The 19,140-nt window shown below is 40.9% G+C and overlaps 1 protein-coding gene across 1 annotated transcript in view; it reads right to left on the bottom strand.

Moving 5' to 3' along the window:
- LOC112103692 (solute carrier family 12 member 7) overlaps positions 1–19,140 on the bottom strand; it is a 357,369-nt gene that overhangs the window by 145,331 nt on the left and 192,898 nt on the right. Inside the window, exon 6 of the mRNA XM_024195587.1 lies at positions 1,320–1,450. Coding sequence (XP_024051355.1) covers positions 1,320–1,450 — 131 coding nt within the window. The remainder of the gene's footprint in view (positions 1–1,319; positions 1,451–19,140) is intronic.

Raw genomic sequence — 19,140 nt, 5'->3', positions numbered from 1 at the left:
TGGAACACTCAAGGGAATACAAATTCCTCTTATGTATTGCCTTCATCAACTATGAAAAAGCGTATGACAGCATAGAGATCAATGCAGTGTTGAAAACTCTTGCGGAGCAGGGTATCGACACAAACTATATCAAACTATTAAAGGAAGCAAATTCTGACTGCACAACAGATATAACTTTATTTGATACTCCCTCTCGCATCCCAGCTAAGAAAGGTGTGAAATAAGGAGACACGGTTTCACCTAAACTCTTCACAGCCTGCCTCGAAATGATATTGAGGAGGATGAATTGGAAAGGTGGAATCAACATCAACAGAGAGCAGTTAAACCATCTCAGATTCGCGGATGATATCGTGTTGATCGCCGAAAATACTATCAAACAAAATGTTATGAGAACTTAACACAAAAAGCAGCCAAGCTGGACTGAAAATTAACTGCTCCAAAACTAAATTTATGCAATCTTGCCAAAAGCCCAAATAACAATTAAGGGAGAACAAATAGAAGAAGTTAAGCAATATGTCTATTTGGGCCAAGAAATTAACATGTGCCACGATCAGGAAGGTGAACTCTTGTGAAGAAAGAAAGCAGGTTGGTGAGCATGCAATTCTATCAAGGATGTCCTCCAAGGAAAAATCAACAAGGCAACATGCGCCAGCCTCTTCAACTCAACCATACTGCCAGCAATGTTGTACGGCAGCGAAACATGGGTGCTGATTAAGACAGAGGAGCAGCAACTGTCTGTCACGGAAAGGGCGATGGAAAGAAGAATTGTGGGAATTTCAATCCATGACCGAGTCCCCAATTAAGTGATCAGACAGCAGAGTGGAGTGCAGGACATCATTTTTGCAAGCAGGCATAGTAAAATGCAATGGGCCGGGCATATAGCGAGGCTCACTGACAATCAATGGACTGCAGCTGTTGCCGAGTGGCACCCATTAGAACTGAAACGACCACTCAGCTGACTTCCAAAGAGATGGGAAGATTTTATCATGAAAAGACATGGCCGTGCATGGAGAAGGAAGGCCAGGATATGAGAAGAATGGAAGACATGTTGTGATTGGTGCAATCTATATGAGGGCTGAAGGACCAATCAAACAAGGTGACAAGATGATATACTCCTATTGTTCAGATTATAAATTATTCCTTAAACACATTCCACGCTAGATTCTTTGAAAGAAAGTCAAGATTTTCAAATGGTAAATATCAACAACACATTTTAAAAAATAATGTTGACTTGGAATACATTTTAGGTTGAGTATATCTGCTCTATTAGCTCCAAAACCTGATGGAATATAGTCAATCTTAAAAGATAAAATACTTACCAACAAAATTTCAATGGTACCAAGAATATACATAGCTCCTGCAAAAGTTGTACCCAAGTAAAAACAGAGTCCCACTGCTCCGCCAAACTCTGGCCCTAAAGATCTTGAAATCATGTAGTAAGAGCCACCAGCTGTGAAATAAAAAAAGTAAAATTAAAAAAAAGTCAGATCCTGAGAGATGCACATCATATCCTAGACAATACATTTGAGTTGCCAAGTCAACTTAGGACCCAAATTTAGATATAATTTTTTTGTAAAAATCTATTTATTCCAACCAAAATTTGGGACCTAAATTGACCTGGCAACTCAAATTTCTGCTCTGTATGAGAAACAGATTTTTTTTTTAAGAAATTTAAATGGAAACAATATTTTTAAAGGAGTAGCATTCACCTGCAGTGCTTGCAACCAAAACATTGTATCATTCTATTCACATATCAGAGCTAGAAAGTAAAAATAATTACAAAGGGAATAAGAACAAATCAGATTGCTAACTATATTTTAATTGTCTAACAAAGTTAATATAAAATACACTAATATCATAAATGGTAAAAGTAAATTAGACTATTCATATTGTTTCAGTTTTAAGGTATTGGGTTGAATTCTGTTTGTTCTTTCCCCAACTCCTTCCCCACCAACATCACCACACCTATGCAGGAGCCAGACATATTAGGGATCTACTCCTGAGTCCTTAGATTGAGGTGGGGGTGCCTAATACCAGATGGCACTCTCCCAGTCTAATGAAGCATAGCCAGATGGCCTCAGGGTTCAGACAGGTGTGATCCCCTGCATACCTGATGGTACCTGATGGTAACCAGAAGCAAGCACTTGAGGAAGAGCATGTAGATCCTTTACAAAACAGCCTTAAAGAGTGCTGATAAATGGAGGAAAGGGACATCAGTGACAAAGGGTTACAGAGAACAGAGGAGCATGGAAGGGGACAAGAAAAAGAAATATTTTATCCATGCTAAAATATTAAATATTCACAATTTTTAGATATAAATGTTTAAGCTCTTGCAGTTTCCAAGGCGGATACTATCTTCCTCTGCTTTTCCTCCATTAATCCCATATCCCATATCCCATCCTTCTTCTGCAGTACACCGCCCCCTCCTATAGACCTGCTAAAATTTGCAAGAGTACAGCCCGCATTTTGATGAGCCTCAGAAGATCTGTTGCAGAAGAACTTCCCTCCTGTGGGCAATACCAATCTTATTCAAACTTTTGGTGCTCATTCAAAAAACTGGTAAATTTACAAACAAAAACTTTGTTAAAAATAGCTAAGATTAGAAGAGTGTTAAGATTTCTTACTACATGTGATGAAAGAAGTAATGAAGATTTTTAAAAGGGTCACCTTTAAGAATGAGTTTGGAAGACAGTCTTTATGCAGATTTATAAACATGATATATTTCAAAAAGTCAGAATTTGAAAGGCATTGGTTCTTCAGTGTATAGCTATGTGAGACAGATCAACATATAAGAAAGATAACTAAATCCTGTGAATTTTGAAAGGTAAAACATTTTTTGTTTGTAATATTAAAACTATCTAACCAGGTTTTTATAAGATTGTGCATCACTCTGGTAACTGAGTGCTTTCCATGATAATGTTGAAGTTAGAAGGACAGATTGTTGAGAATCCATAACATTAACTAAAGCAATAGTCATTCAAACATTATAAGGCCAAAAGTGACCACTGTGATCTGACCTGTGTAACATAAGCCATTGCACTTCCCTGAATTAAGTAGATATCGTCGTACCTTCTTTCTCTATCATTGTGAACATCACCACCATCCTGCCTGTTACTCAGGCCTGTAACCTGGATGCCACCTTCAACTCTGACCTCTCTCTAGGTCCTCACATCCAAGCTATGTCAAAATCTTGTCAACTCTTCACACATAACATCTCTGAGAAACAGCCTTGCCTTTCCATACATATAGCTAAAACTCATGTCTAGGCTCCCATCATCTCATATCTCAATTACTGCCAACATGCTTCTCCCCATAAACATCTGAAAAACTCATTAGTCTCTTTCAAAACCCTCCTTTGTTGTGATGTCTACAAAACTTGACAACTGTTAGGCTGTTGCTTTGCAGAGATCACTGCCTATCATGCTGATGCGTACTGTCGCATTGTTGCCTCATACTGTCTGTATCCATCAGCTGTCTCTTATCTTGATTGTAAGCTCTTCTGAGCAGGGACCATCTTTTTTGTTTTATGTTTGTAAAGCACCTACTGACTAGGGCTCCTAGGTACTACATTAACACAAGTAAATAATAATCTTCAGAACTGCAGACATTACTAAGTCACAAATGAAAACCCTAATTGAACCAAGAAAACAAATAAAGAGCAATTGGTGTGGAATAATAGACCAGACTAACTTCAATACCTGGAAGAATATTGGAACAAGTTATTAAACAATCAATTTGCTCAAACCTAGAGGACAATAAGGCGATAAGTAAAGTTAAGATTCGGTCACAGGTATTTTTAGTAAAAGTCAGGGACAGGTTGTGGGCAATAAACAAAAATTCACAGAGTCCGCTGCTTTGCCCTAGTGGCCCCAGGGCTGACAGCTGCTCCAGCCCTGCCACTGCAGAAGTCACAAAGGTCCCAGAAAGTCACAGAACCCGTGACTTCCATGACAGAATCATACCCTTAGCAATAAGTAATAGTCAACATGGATTTTCAAGAATTAATATTGTCAAACCAATCTAATTTCCTTCTTTGTTAGTGTAACCAGCATAATGTATAGGGAGGAAGCAGTAGATGTGCTATATTGGGACTTTTGTAAGGGTTTTGGCACAGTCCCACATGACCTTTTCATGAGAAAACTACAGAAATATAAATGAAGTTATTACAAGGAGGTGAAAAAGTGATTGAAAGACCAAACTCAAAGAGTAGTTATCAATAGTTTGTTGTCAAACTGGGAGATGTATAATGGGGTCTTGTGGGGTCTGTCTTAAGTCTGTTACTGTGCAATATTTTCATTAATGACTGGGGATGATGGAGTCAAGAGCATGCTTATAAAATCTGCAGATGACACTAACTTAGGTGAGGTTGCAAGCACTTTGGAGGGCAAGATTAGAAGTCAAAATGATCTTGATAAATTGGAGAATTGGTCTGAAATCAATAAAATGAAATTCAGTAAAGACAAGTGCAAAGTACTGTAAAAGCTGTTTTATCTGGCACGTCACCAACCAGAAAGCTCTATAAACCAACATTTCTGATCTTCATTGAAATTCCAGTTTATAGTCCGGTTGGCGCGGGACCAGCAGGGGGTTGCGGCACAGAAGATGGTGTGGAACGCAGGCTCTGGGAGGGAGTTTGGGTGCGGGAGTGGGTGTGGGCGGGTGCCAGATCCGGGGGGTGGTCACCTCGGGTGGCTCCCGGCAAGCAGTGACCTGTCCCGGCTGCTCCTAGGCGGAGGCATGGCAGGAGGCTCTGCATGCTGCCTCTGCCCCAGGCACTGCCCCCATAGCTCCCATTGGCCGTAGTTCCCAGCCAATGGGAGCTGCGCCTCCACGTCGGAACAGGCGGGACAGGTCGCTGCTTGCGGGGAGCTGCCTGAGGTGACATCCGGCACCCCAAGCCTCCTCCTGCATCCCTGCACCACCTCCTGCACCCAAACTTCCTCCCTCTGAGTTAACCCGCATTTTTCACTTACTGGCACCCCCCATTACCCAAACATGCCAGATAAAACAGGTTTAGGAAGGAGAAATCAAATATATGAATACACAATGGGAAATAATTGGCTAGGCAGTAATACTGCAAAAAGGGATCTGGAATTTATAGGGGATCACAAATTGAATATGAGTCAACAGTGGGCCAGTGTTAAGAAAAAGACAAATATCACTCTAGGAAGTATTAACAGGAATGTCATATGTAAGACATGGGAGGTAATTGTTCCACTCTACTTGCAACTGGTGAGGCCTCAGCAGGAGACATGGAAGTTCAAACTCTATTAGCCATTAAAAAGTAAGATGACCAAATAAAAATTAGATATCTTACACAATGTAAAACAAAACAATATACCAAAGGAATTCGACTGTACTTTTGATTAAATCAGTTGAATTAAGGACATACCTCCCCCATTTGTCTACACACCAAAGTTGCCCCACTTATTACAGCATCATTTGCACTCAAGATCAAATTAGTAGCATTATGTCTATAGCCATTATCAAATCTGGATTTTTGGAATGCTAAGTGATATATTCAAGTAGTAGGATAAGGATGTTGCCGTCACTGAGTGTACTGTAGGTAGTACCAGACTATCGAGAATTCACAGGTTCAGCATGGAACTAACATGCATGGAGAATTTAAAAGCGATACAGAAAATCAGTCAATCAAACAAAATAACTGGGCACATCATATGGTGGTACTAGAAAAACTATAATGTGGTGAATATGCCTAGATCAAAGGAAACTTAATAACACTATGAAGACAGCATTTTTCAATTTCAAGAGATTTATAGTAGACAGAATGATGCTAAAAATACCACTGTTGGATGTATCTAGAGGATTTTGACAAATAGGGAGGAACTGGTTGAGAATTTGAAAGTGGAAAGCAGCTTGGGTGAAAGTGATCATGAAATGACAGAGTTCATGATTCTAACAAATGGTAGGAGGGAGAACAGCAAAATAAAGATAATGGATTTCAGGAAGGGAGACTTTAGTAAACTCAGGGAGTTGGTAGGTAAGATCCCAGGGGAAGCAAGTCTAAGGGGAAAAGCAATTGAAGATAGTTGGCAGTTTTTCAAAGAGACATTATTAAGGGCACAAGAGCAAACTATCCCACTGTGTAGGAAAGATAGGAAATATGGCAAGAGACCACCCTGGCTTACCCAGGAGATCTTCAATGATCTAAAAATCAAAAAGAGTCCTACAAAAAGTGGAAACTAGGTCAAATTACAAAAGATGAATATAAACAAATAACACAAGTATGTAGGGACAAAATTAGAAAGGCCAAGGCACAAAATGAGATCAAACTAGCTAGAGACGTAAAGGGTAACAAGAAAACATTCTATAAATACATTGGAAGCAAGAGGAAGACCAGTGACAGGGTAGATCCATTACTCAATTAGGTGGTGGTGGTGTGGGGGAACAAAAACCAAAAATGTGGAAATGGCAGGCGTGCTTAATGACTTCTTTGTTTCAGTTTTCACCAAGAAGGTTGGTGATGATTGGAAGTCTAACAGTGAATACCAGTGAAAATGAGGTAGGATCAGAAGAGGCTAAAATAGGGAGAGAACAAGTTAAAAATTACTTAGACAAATTAGATGTCTTTAAGTCATCAGGGTCTGATGAAATGCATCCTAGAATACTCAAGGAGCTGACAGAGAAGATATATGAGCCATTAGCGATTATCTTTGAAAAGTCATGGAAGACGAGAGAGGTTCCAGAAGACTGGAAAAGGGCAAATATAGTGCCAATCTATAAAAAGGGAGATAAAGACAACCCGGGAAATTACAGACTAGTCATCTTAACTTCTGTACCGGGAAAGCTAATGGTGCAAATATTTAAGCAATCAATTTGCAAACATCTAGAAGATAATAAGGTGATAAGTAACAGTCAACATGGATTTATCAAGAACAAATTGTGTCAAACCAACCTGATAGCTTTCTTTGACAGGGTAACAAGCCTTGTGGATGGGGGGAAGTGGTAGATGTGGTATATCTTGACTTTAGTAAAGCTTTTGATACTGTCTCGCATGACCTTCTCATCAACAAACTAGGGAAATGCAACCTAGATGTAACAACTATAAGTTGGGTGCAAAACTGGTTGGAAAACTGTTCCCAGAGAGCAATTATCAGTGGTTCACAGTCATGTTGGAAGGGCATAGGGAAATGACTGCCTAGGACTGTGAAAAGGGATCTGGGGGTCATAGCGGATCACAAGCTAAATAGAGTCACGCTACCTTTGCACTGGGACTACAATTGCCCCATAGACCTGCAACTCGGGGCAAAAGGTCCCTTATAGATGGACCTAAGTGATGTCCAAGCCCAAACTGGCAGCCCTTTGAGCGTATATCCAGAACAACCTGGCCAAGGGCTTCATCCAGTGCTCTACCTCCCCAGAAGGGGCTCCAGTCCTTTTCCTTAAGAAAAAGGACAAAATGTTAAGCCTTTGTGTAGATTATCAGGCCCTAAACCAGGTGATGGTCCAAAATTGATATCCTCTGCCCTTAATCTCAGAGCTACTAGAGTGTGTGTGGTCTGCCAGAATTTTCATCAAACTAGACCTCTGGGGCATCATTGCAGGAGAAGAATGGAAGATTTTGAACCCACTATAAGCACTTCAAATATTTAGTACTGCCATTTAGGCTGACCAATGCTTCCGTGACTTTTCAACATTTTGTGAACGACATATTTACAGACACCCTGGACCAATATGTAGTCATCTGTCTTGATAACATACTTGTGTATTCAGATGGTCCTAAGCAGCATTGTTACCACATTCATTCCATCCTGGAAAGATTATGGCAGCATGGCCTGTTCATGAAATTGGAAAAATGTACCGTTGACCAATTCTCCACAGAATTCTTGGGTTACATCCTTTCACATAAAGATGGACCCCCAGAAGATGGAGGCCATTTACAGCTGGGCTATGCCCAGGTCCTGCCAAGAGTTACAGAGCTTCCTGGACTTTGCAAATTTTTACTAACAGTTCATTCCAGGCTCCTCTGGGCAAGTAGCCCCCAAGACCTACATCCTCCGTAAGGCCGACAAATTTGTTTGGACACTCAAAGCTCATCAAACTTTTGAACAGCTCAAGACTACTTTTACCACCACTCCCATTCTAACATACCCTGCCCTGGCCCAGGCATTCATAGTGGAAGCTGATGCCTCCAATGTAGCCACTCGGCCATACTGTCTCAGAGGCATGCTCCCCAGCAAGTGTTGGGCACCTCTGCGCCTACTACTCCCAAAAACTCACCCCTGCTGAATGGAATAATGAAATATTAGATAAGAAACTACTCACAATTAAATCAGCCTTCGAAGAGTCAAGGGAGCCCGACACCCAGTTCAAGTCTTTTCTGACTATAAGAAACTTGAAATATCTGCATAAGACTCAAGCCTTGAACCAAAGACAACTCAGGTGGGTATTATTCTACTCTCAGTTTGATTTCACCATGACCTATCGCCCAGGAACCAGGAATGTAAAAGCTGATGCCTTATCCCAAAAGAGAGAATACTACCAAGAGGGCAGGGAGCCTAACTGAGAACCACCCTGTCTCCTAAAACCTCACAACTTCCTTAATGCCACAATACACCAAGATCTGCTTGATCTAATCCATTAGCCTTGACTCTTGCCTCCTAACTCCAGCCTGGTACTACCTCTGATCTCTGGTCTCCCAACGCCAGCCTGACTGACCCCGATCCTGCCTGTTACTACCTCTGATCTCCAGTCTCTGACCCAGCCTGACTTTGACCCTGCCTCTTTCTTATTGAACCTGGCTCTAGCAATTCCTTGGACCCCTGCTCACCAACTACCATCCCTGACATGTTAACACCAACCCAGATGTGTCTTCTAGGCCAGACTGTCTACACCCTGGTCCCTTACAGCAGTCTCCACTGGAGTCTGGAATTCACAGAACCTCCACAGGCCAGCAGCTCCAGAGGCAATCACGGGCTGAATTTCTAAAAAGTGAATCACTTTTAAAGTGACAAGTTTGAGACATTACAGTTCATGGGAAAATTATTTTGAAAAATTGTAAGTATCTGAAAATAGCACTCTGCCATATAACTATAGCATTGCTACTATGACCATAACAAATCAGTCTTCTAAATAGCAAGGCACCTATATTGCACGTTTCAATATTTATAATTTTGTTAATGCTTCATTTAGGTGTGCACTGGGGACTTGTGTTTTAACATGCTGCTTTAAAAAGAAAAGGTTGGTGAAATAGTCAGCTAAATCAGGGAGAGGATTCCAGACATGACATTGCATGGGAAAAGGTGCAGAGTCAAGAATGGAAATATGACACCAAAGGGGCAGTTATTGCTGCAAGTGGACAGAGTAAAAACAGCATCTGGTTGTGTGAAATGAGAAAAGCAGAAAAATAGGCAGAAATTAAAACACATAGGCTTGAAGGCAAGGGCAATAAATTTGCATTTTCAGTAGGAGGTGAAGTAAAGATGGTGAATGGATTTGAAGAGATACTGGACACGGTCAATGTATCAGACAAGGCAGATAATTCTTGGCTGCAATTTGGATGGATGGAAGAGGAATCATATCAGTCAGGAAGGCCAGAGAAGAGGACACTGACGTAGTCGAGGCATAAAATGCTGCGAAACGTATTGGAGAGGAAGAACGAATAAGGTGTAGCCAATGTATTGGTATGGAGAAGGACAAGAGTCAAAAATAAAATCTAGAATCTGAGTCTGTGGAACAGGGAGGCAGTAGGAAAGTTAAAGGAGGAAAAGTGGGCTTGGTTTTAGTAATACTGAACTTCGGATGGTGGCAAGAAAATTCCAGGCAGGGGTGTGAGAAGCAATAAGAGAGAGAGACAGAGATCTAAACACCCATAGATAGGGCAATAGGAAAAAAACATAGGGGACCAGGAGACATTTTTTTAATCAGCCTAAAAAAAATGGGAAGACAGGCAGCTTAGCTAGTCCCTGCAAACCTCTACCCCTCCTCCACATTTTGTCCTATTAAAAAGAAAACATACTTTTACATTTTGGTTATTATAGCTTACATCTATCCTTCGTATTAAGTACAAACTTAAAATTTTATTTTGTCTCTAATATTTGTTTTTTCTCTTTTCCTTTTCACTTCACTCTTTTTTCCTTTCTTTTACTCTGTATCTTATCTTTTCCTCTCTTTTTTTCCAGTCTATTTTCCCTTTTGTATATTATATAATAGTTGTTTTTACTTCTTCCTCTCCATCTTTCTGTCTATTGTGTTCTACTCTTCCTTCCCCTGAATTTTCAATCCCACACCCCTCTTTTTCTATCCTTCCTTTCCCCTAGCTCTCATGTTTCCAATTTCTCTCTCACAGTCATCCAGTCTGCCCCATGAAAAATTCTCTCACATATTCTTTTTCCCTGTGCACAATCAAACACTCTCTCCCCGCTTTAAAGCCCTCTCTCCCCACCTCAAGCTCTAGCTCTCAATCTCTTTTTCTTTTCCTGGACTATTGCCTCTCCAGTCTCTCTTCCCAAGGCATTCTCCCTCCTTGGGTTCTCTGCCCTTCTCTCAGGCCTTTACTTTATGAGATCCCTGACGTCCATCATTGTGATAGAGAGGAGCCTGTTCCATGGAATGAGGAGGAAGCACAGCTGTTGCATGGGAGGAGGAAGTGTGTAGTGTTCCATCCCCAGCCATGGCAATGTCTGATGCTTCAGAGGAAGCAGATCAAAAAAATTAAACAAAACCCAGAATACATTGAGGGAAAAAAGTCAATTCCAGACCCCAGCAGGTGACTGGCTGAAGCCCTGAAGCATGAGGTTTTAGGAACATCGGACATGAACCAGAAGGGACCCCCCAGCGATTCAGAGCCCTGCCCCCCACCATCACAAGAAACCCTGTTGTATAATCCCACTCATAAATTTGTCCAGCTCTCTCTTAAACGAATTAAGTTGTTTGCCCCCACAACTCCCATTGGAAGGCTGTTCCAGAACCTTGATCTTCTAATGGTGAAAAACCTTCTAATTTCTAACCTGAATTTGTTCATAGCCAATTTATATCCATTTGTTCTTGTGCCAACATTGTCCTTTAGCTGATGTATTTATAGAAAGCATAGCCTCTCAGCCTTCACTTTGCTATGCTGAACAAGCCACTCTTCCAGTTTCCTCTCATAAGAGAGGCCCTCCATTCTTCTGATCATCCTAGTAGCTCTTCTCTGCATCTGTTCCAGTTTGAATTCTTCTTTCTTGAACACAGGTTACCAGAATTGTACACTGTATTCCAGATGAGGTCTCACCAGTGTCTTGTACAATTGCATTAATACTTCTCTATCTTTTCTGGAAATGCTTTGCCTGATACATCTTAGGATAGCATTTACCTTTTTCACAGCTGCATCATAATGGTGGCTTATCATCATCCTGTGATTCACCCCACACCAGGTCCCTCTCCTCCTCTATTGCTTCCAGCTGATGAGCCCCCATCTTATAGCAGAGACCTTGCACTTTGTCCTATTGAATTTCATCTCATTTCTGATACTCCAGCCTTCAAGGTCATCCACATCCTTCCTGTGTAATATTCCCAGGGCCGGCTTCAGGCACCAGCTCAGCAAGCAGGTGCTTGGGGCGGCCAAGGGGAAGGGGTGGCAAGTCGGGTTCTTCGGCGGCAATTCGGCGGCGGGTCCCTCGGTCCCTCTCGGAGGGAAGGACCTGCTGCCGAATTGCTGCCGAAGAAGAAAGCGGCGCGGGTTTTTTTTGTTTTTTTTTTCCCCGCCGCTTGGGGCGGCAAAAACCCTGGAGCCGGCCCTGAATATTCCAATCCTCCTCTGAACTGACAATGCCTTCCCACTTTATATTATCAGCAAGTTTCATTAGCACACTCCTACCTTTTTGTGCCAAGGTCATTAATAAAAATATTGAATGAGACTGGTCTCAACACCAATCCTACACCTACCTGTAACCTCCCTCCAGTCAGATAAGCTAACCTTTCAGCACAACCCATTGCCTTGTCCTCATTAGCCAGTTACTTACCCACCTTACATTCTTGTATTAATCCCCATTTTCTTTAATAATTTCCCATATGGGACTATATCAAATCCTTTACTGAAGTCCAACTATATTAGATCTAATGTCTTTCCCCATCTAAAAACTTAGTTATCTTCTCAGAGAAGGAACTCATGTTAGTCTGGCAAAATCTACCTTGTCGCATGTTGCATTACATCTCCTTTTCCATTTACCTCCATTAATTTAATTATTCTTTTCTTCACAATTTGTTCTAAAGTCTAACTACTGAGGTCAGATTAGAGGGTCTGTAATTGCCCAGATCACTTTTTTTCCCCCATTCTTAAATATAGAAGTGATGTGAGTGCAGTCATATGGTACTACTGCTGAATAGATAGATTTATTAAAAAAATCATTGCTACCAGACTAACAATCTCATGTGACAATTCTTTTGGTATTCAGGGATGGAAATTATCCAGTCCCCCTCAATTTGAGCACATTAAAGTCTAAGTTTTTCCTTCTACCTCAGATGTAGTAATTTCCATTTCTATACACTAATTTCCATCTGCCATCCTGCCTTCATGCCTAATGTTCAATGTTATCATCCTTACTGAAAACCAAAGCATAAGAACATAAGAATGGCCCTACTGGGTCAGACCAACGGTCCACCTAGCCCAGTATCCTGTCTTCCAACAGTGACCAGTGCCAAGTGCCCCGGGGGAATGAACTTAGTATGAACATTAGGTAATCATCAAGTGTTCCATCCCCTGTCACTCATTCCGAGCTTCTGGCAAACAGAGGCTAGGGACACCATTCCTGCCCATCCAGGCGAATAGCCATTGATGGACCTATACTCTATGAATTTAACTAGTTCTTTTTTGAACCCTGTTATGGTCTTGGCCTTCACAACATCCTCTGGCAAGGAGTTCCACAGGTTTACTGTGCATTGTGTGAAGAAATACTTCCTTTTATTTGTTTTAAACCTGCTGCCCATTTGGTGACCCCTAGTTCTTGTGTTATGAGAAGTAGTAAACAACACTTCCTTATCTACTTTCTCTACACCAGTCATGATTTTATAGAACTCAATCATATCTCCGCTTAGCTGTCTCTTTTCCAAGTTGAAAAGTCCCAGTCTTATTAATCTCTCCTCATACAGAAGACGTTCCATACCCCTAATCATTTTCGTTGCCCTTTTTTGAACCTTTTCCAATTCCAATATATATTTTTTGAGATGTGGCGACCACATCTGCAAACAGTATTCAAGATGTGGGCGTACCGGGATTTATATAGCAGCAACATAATATTTTCTGTCCTATTATCTATCCTTTTCTTAATTATTCCCAGCATTCTGTTTGTTTTTTTGACTGCCACTGCACATTGAGTGGATGTTTTCAGAGAACTATCCACAATGACTCCAAGATCTCTTTCTTGAGTGGTAACAGCGAATTTAGACCCCATCACTTTATATGTATAGTTGGGATTATGCTTTCCAATCTGCATTACTTTGCATTTATCAACATTAAATTTCATCTGCCATTTTGTTGCCCAATCACCCAGTTTTGAGAGATTCTTTTGTAGCGCTTCGCAGTCTGCCTGGGTCTTAACTATCTTTAGTAATTTTGTATCATCTGCAAATTTTGCCACCTCATCCTTTTTCCAGATCATTTATGAATATGTTGAATAGGACTGGTCCCAGAACAGACCCCTGGAGAACACTACTATTTACCTTTCTCCATTCTAAGCACTGACCATTTATACCTACCCTTTGTTTCCTATCTTTTAACCAATTACCAATCCATGAGAGCACCTTCCCTCTTATCCCGTGGCAGCTTACTTTGCATAAGAGCCTTTGGTGAGGGACCTTGTCAAAGGCTTTCTGAAAATCTAAGTATATTATATCCACTGGATCCCCTTGGTCCACATGCTTGTTGACCCCCTCAAAGAATTCTAGTAGATTGGTGAGGCATGATTTCCCTTTTCTAAAACCATGTTGACTCTTCCTCAACAAATTATGTTCATCTATATATCTGACAATATTGTTCTTTATTATAGTTTCAACCAGTTTGCCCTGTACTGAAGTCAGGCTTACAGGCCTGTAATTTCCGGGATCACCTCTGGAGCCCCTTTTAAAAATTGGCATCATATTAGCTATCCTCCAGTCATCCGGTACAGAAGCTGATTTAATAATAAATAATATAATATAATAATAATATAATATTATTTAGAAGCTGATTTAAATGATAGGTTACAGATGACAGTTAGTAGTTCTGCAATTTCATATTTGAGTTCCTTCAGAACTCTTGGGTGAGTACCATCTGGTCCTGGTGACTTATTGCTGTTTAATTTATCAATTTGTTCCAAAACCTCCTTTAATGATACCTCAGTCTGGGACAGTTCCTCAGATCTGTCACCTAAAAAGAATGGCTCAGGTTTGGGAATCTCCCTCACAACCTCAGCCATGAAGACCAATGCAAACAATTCATTTAGTTTCTCTGCAATGGCCTTATCGTCCTTCAGTGGTCCTTTAGCATCTCGATCGTCCAGTGGTCCCACTGGTTGTTTAGCAGGCTTCCTGCTTCTGATGTACTTAACAAAAAATTTTACTATTACTTTTTGAGTCTTTAGCTAACTGTTCCTCAAATTCTTTTTTGACCTTTCTAATTGCATTTTTACACTTCATTTCCCAGTGTTTATGCTTCTTTCTATTTTCCTAGGATTTGACTTCCACTTTTTATAGGATGTCTTTTTGCCTCTCACTGCTTCTTTTACTTTGTTGTTTAGCCACGGTGGCTGATTTTTGGTTCTCTTACTATGTTTTTTAATTTGGGGTATACATTTAAGTTGAGCCTCTATTAGGGTGTCTTTAAAAAGTTTTCACACAGCTTACAGAGATTTCACTTTTGGCACCGTACCCTTTAATTTCTGTTTAACTAACCTCCTCATTTTTGTGTAGTTCCCCTTTCTGAAATTAAATGCTACAACATTGGGCTGTTATGGTGTTTTTCCTGCCACAGGGATATTAAATTTAATTATATTATGGTCACTATTGCCAAACGGTCCAGCTATATTCACCTCTTGGACCAGATCCTGTCCTCCATTTGGGACTAAATCAAGAATTGCCTCTCCTCTGGTGGGTTCCAGGACCAGCTGCTCCAAGAAGCAGTCATTTAAGGTGTCAAGAAACTTTCTCTCTGAATCCCATCCTGAGGTGACATGTACCCAGTCAATATGGGGATAACTGAAATCCCCATTATTATTATTATTATTATTGAGTTTTTTTATTTTAATAGCCTCTCTAATCTCCCTGAGCATTTCACAGTCACTCTCACCATCCTGGTCATGTGGTCAGTAATATATCCCTACCACTATATTCTTATTATTAGAATATGGAATTTCTATCCATAGAGATTCTATGGTACAGTTTGATTCATTTTTATTTCATTTGCTTCTACACTTTCTTTCACATATAATGCCACTCCCCCACTGGCACGACCTGTTCTGTCCTTCTGATATATTTTGTATCCTGGTATTACTGTATCCCATTGATTATCCTCATTCCACCAAGTTTCTGTGATGCCTATTATATCAATATCCTCATTTAATATGAGTCACTCTAGTTCACCCATTTTATTATTTAGACTTCTAGCATTGGTATATAAGCACTTTAAAAACTTGTCTCCTTTTGGCTGTCTGCCATTACACGATGTAATTGAATGGGACATTTTTTATTTGACTCTTTCTGATCAGACCCTGCCTGTATTTTATCATTTTCCATCCTCTTGTCCTCACTAGGACATAGAGATTCTCTATTAATAGATCCTCCCCTAAGGGATGTCCAAACCATGTGCTCCTCCACACTTGTCGGCTTTCCCCCAGCCCTTAGTTTAAAAACTGCTCTATGAGTTTTTTAATGTTAAGTGCCAGCAGTCTGGTTCCATTTTGGTTTAGGTGGAGCCCATCCTTCCTGTATAGGCTCCCCCTTTCTCAAAAGTTTCCCCAGTTCCTAATAAATCTAATCCTCTTCTCCCTGCACCATCGTCTCATCCACACATTGAGACTCTGCAGTTCTGCCTGTCTAACTGGCCCTGCACTTGGAACTGGGAACATCTCAGAGAATGCTACCATGGAGGTCCTGGACTTCAATCTCTTATCAAGCAGCCTAAATTTGGCCTCCAGGACCTCTCTCCTATCCTTCCCTATGTCATTGGTACCCACATGTACCACGACCACCGACTCCTCCCTAGCACTACATATAAGTCTATCTAGATGTCTCGAGAGATCCGCAACCTTTGCACCAAGCAGGCAAGTCACCATGCGGTTCTCCCGGTCATTGCAAACCCAGCTATCTATGTTTCTAATGATCGAATTGCCCATTACTAATACCTGCCTCTTTCTAATAGCTGGAGTTCCCTCCTGTGGAGAGGTATCCTCAGTGCGAGAGGATACCACATCATCATCTGGAAGGGGGGTCCAAACTATGGGATTGTTTCCCTCTGCTCCAGTTAGATGCTCTCCTTCCCTGGGACTTTCATCCTCCTCAACAGCACAGAGGCTGTCAGACCGGGGGTGGGACCATTCTAGTGTGGCCCGGAAAGTCTCATCTAAGTACCTCTCTGTCTCCCTCAGCTCCTCCAGCTCAGCCACTCTGGTCTCCAAAGCCACACATGGTCTCTGAGGGCCAGGAGCTCCTTGCACCAAATGCACACATACACCACCTGCCCATAGGGCAGGTAATCATACATGCTGCATTGGGTGCAATAAACTGGGTAGCCCCTGTGACGTTGTGCAGTCTATATGGTTTTATAAAAACATGATAATAAGTGAATATAATATAACTGGAATAGTTTTATAAAAACATGATAATAAGTGAATATAATGTAACTGGAATATGCTTCATGCAAAAGGTCTCTTGTAAGGTATCATTACAAAGCGTATAATCTACTGAGTGTGATCATCCTATTTGTATAAATGTACCACTCTTGTATCTAAAACTAGAAATATGAAATATAACTCTGAGGGCCTATTGTAATTATGCAAAGTGTGGGCCATTAATGGTGGTTTGGAATCTTGATGACTCCCATTAACCAGGACCATTATCTGCAGATGGCTGTGTTTACCTGTAAGTCTTCCTGTATATGTGTGTGCTGGCAAGTGGGTAATGAAGTCTTGCAGTGACATGTGATCATGTCACCTGAACTGGAATCCATCTTTAACCTGGTGCTTTTCCAGTGAGGGGGGTGGAAACCCAGAGGGACAAAGGGTTCCCGCCTTATGCAAAAGATATATAAAGGGGTGGAAGAGAACAAGGGAGGGAGGAGCCATCATGAAGAATCCCCTGGCTATCACCTTAGCTGGAACAAGAGCTGTACCAGGGGAAAGAATTGTGCCCAGGCCTGGAGGGTGTCCAGTCTGAGAAAAAACTTATTGAAGCATCTCTGAGGGTGAGATTATCTGTATTCAGTTTGATCAGACATAGATTTGTGCATTTTATTTTATTTTGCTTGATGACTTACTTTGTTCTGTCTGTTACTACTTGGAACCACTTAAATCCCACTTTCTGTATTTAATAAAATCACTTTTTACTTATTAATTAACTCAGAGTATGTATTAATACCTGGGGGAGCAAACAACTGTGCATATCTCTCTATCAGTGTTATAGAGGGCGAACAATTTATGAGTTTACCCTGTATAAGCTTTATACAGGGTAAAATGGATTTATTTGGATTTAGACCCCATTGGGAGTTGGGTATCTGAGGGCTAAAGACAAACACACTACTGTGAGCTGTTTTCAGGTAAACTTGCAGCTTTGGGGCAAGTAATTCAGACCCTGGGTCTGTGTTGGAGCAGACGAGAGTGTCTGGCTCAGCAAGACAGGGTGCTGGAGTCCTGAGCTGGCAAGGAAAATAGGAGCAGGGGAGTCTTGGCACATCAGTTGGCAGCTCCCAGGGGGGTTTCTGTGATCCAACCCGTCACAGCCCCCACTCTATTGCTGGACTTCTGCCTGCATTCCCTTTTTACTCCTGCAGCTGGTTCCTTTGTTGTTGTTTTGTTTATATCAAGAGGGTATTTTTGGCTTTTAAGTTTAAAGAATGTTGAGTTCTAGCCCCCCTCACACTGCCCCTGTAAACACCCTCGCAAAACTTCCCTGTTAGCTGCTCCTGTTCCTTAGCTCCTCTGGTCACTTAGGAGCAGGCTTTTTAAAGCCCTGGTCTCCCTGAGTAGCCCCACCCCCTGGTTAAGGGTTGATGGGTGCTAAAAGGCATAGGGATCATAGCCTCGTTAAGAAGCTCTCAGCCTTGCCTAGTAGACTGCTAGGCTCAGCACACACATGGTCAGCACACAGTCCCACAAACAAACAAACAGAGCACACAGTATATTTCAGTCAAGCAGCAAGCACACCACATTTAGTGTTCATTTAGTTTTGGGGCCATATCTAGATTATCTTTAATCTCTTCCCCATCCACACTGCATAGCAGTCCAACTTCATCCTTTCTGAGTCTCTTTTTATTTATATAATTTTAAAAACCCTATTTATTTTAATTTTCTTGGCAAGAGCTAAGTTAGCACTACTTTTTAGCAATTCTTACTTTGTTCCTTCATTTTCTAACCTGCAAGATGTTGCTTTTTCAATCCCTGTTTCCATTCCCTAGAGACTCTCTGCTTCCAATAGCCTTTTTGATGTAGTTATTCACTCAGTTGGGTCTGGAGCCTTTCCCTACAATTTCCTCCCCCTTTCTTGCAATGTAAATTTCAGATAGTTTTGTACACTTGATTTAAATAAATTCTAAGCCTCCTCAACATTTAAGTCATTGAGCTCTTCAGTCCAATTGACTTAATTTCCCTTTTGAAATAAAAAACCATAGATGATGACCTGTTTCGATTATCCTTACATTTAATTTAAACTAAACCAGCTCATGAACCTCGATCCAAGGTTATTCCCTAAAACCAGCTCTTCTATGATTTTCTCACTATTTACCAAAACCAAGTCTAAAATTTGGGGCTGTCAAGTGATTAAAAAAATTAATCGCAATTAATCGCGTTGTCAAACAATAATAGAATACCATTTAAATGTTTTTGGATGTTTTCTATACTTTAAAATATATTTATTTCAATTGCAACACAGAATACAAAGTGTACAGTGCTCACTTTATATTTATTTTTGATTACATATATTTGCACTGTAAAAAAGAAACAAAAGAAATAGTAT

The sequence above is a fragment of the Terrapene carolina genome, unplaced genomic scaffold (assembly GCF_002925995.2).
Source record: "Terrapene carolina triunguis isolate 2854851 unplaced genomic scaffold, T_m_triunguis-2.0 Scaffold580, whole genome shotgun sequence".
Taxonomy (NCBI): domain Eukaryota; kingdom Metazoa; phylum Chordata; order Testudines; family Emydidae; genus Terrapene; species Terrapene triunguis.
The sequence above is the reverse complement of the archived record's forward strand: the minus strand, read 5'-3'. Positions and strand labels throughout refer to the sequence as shown.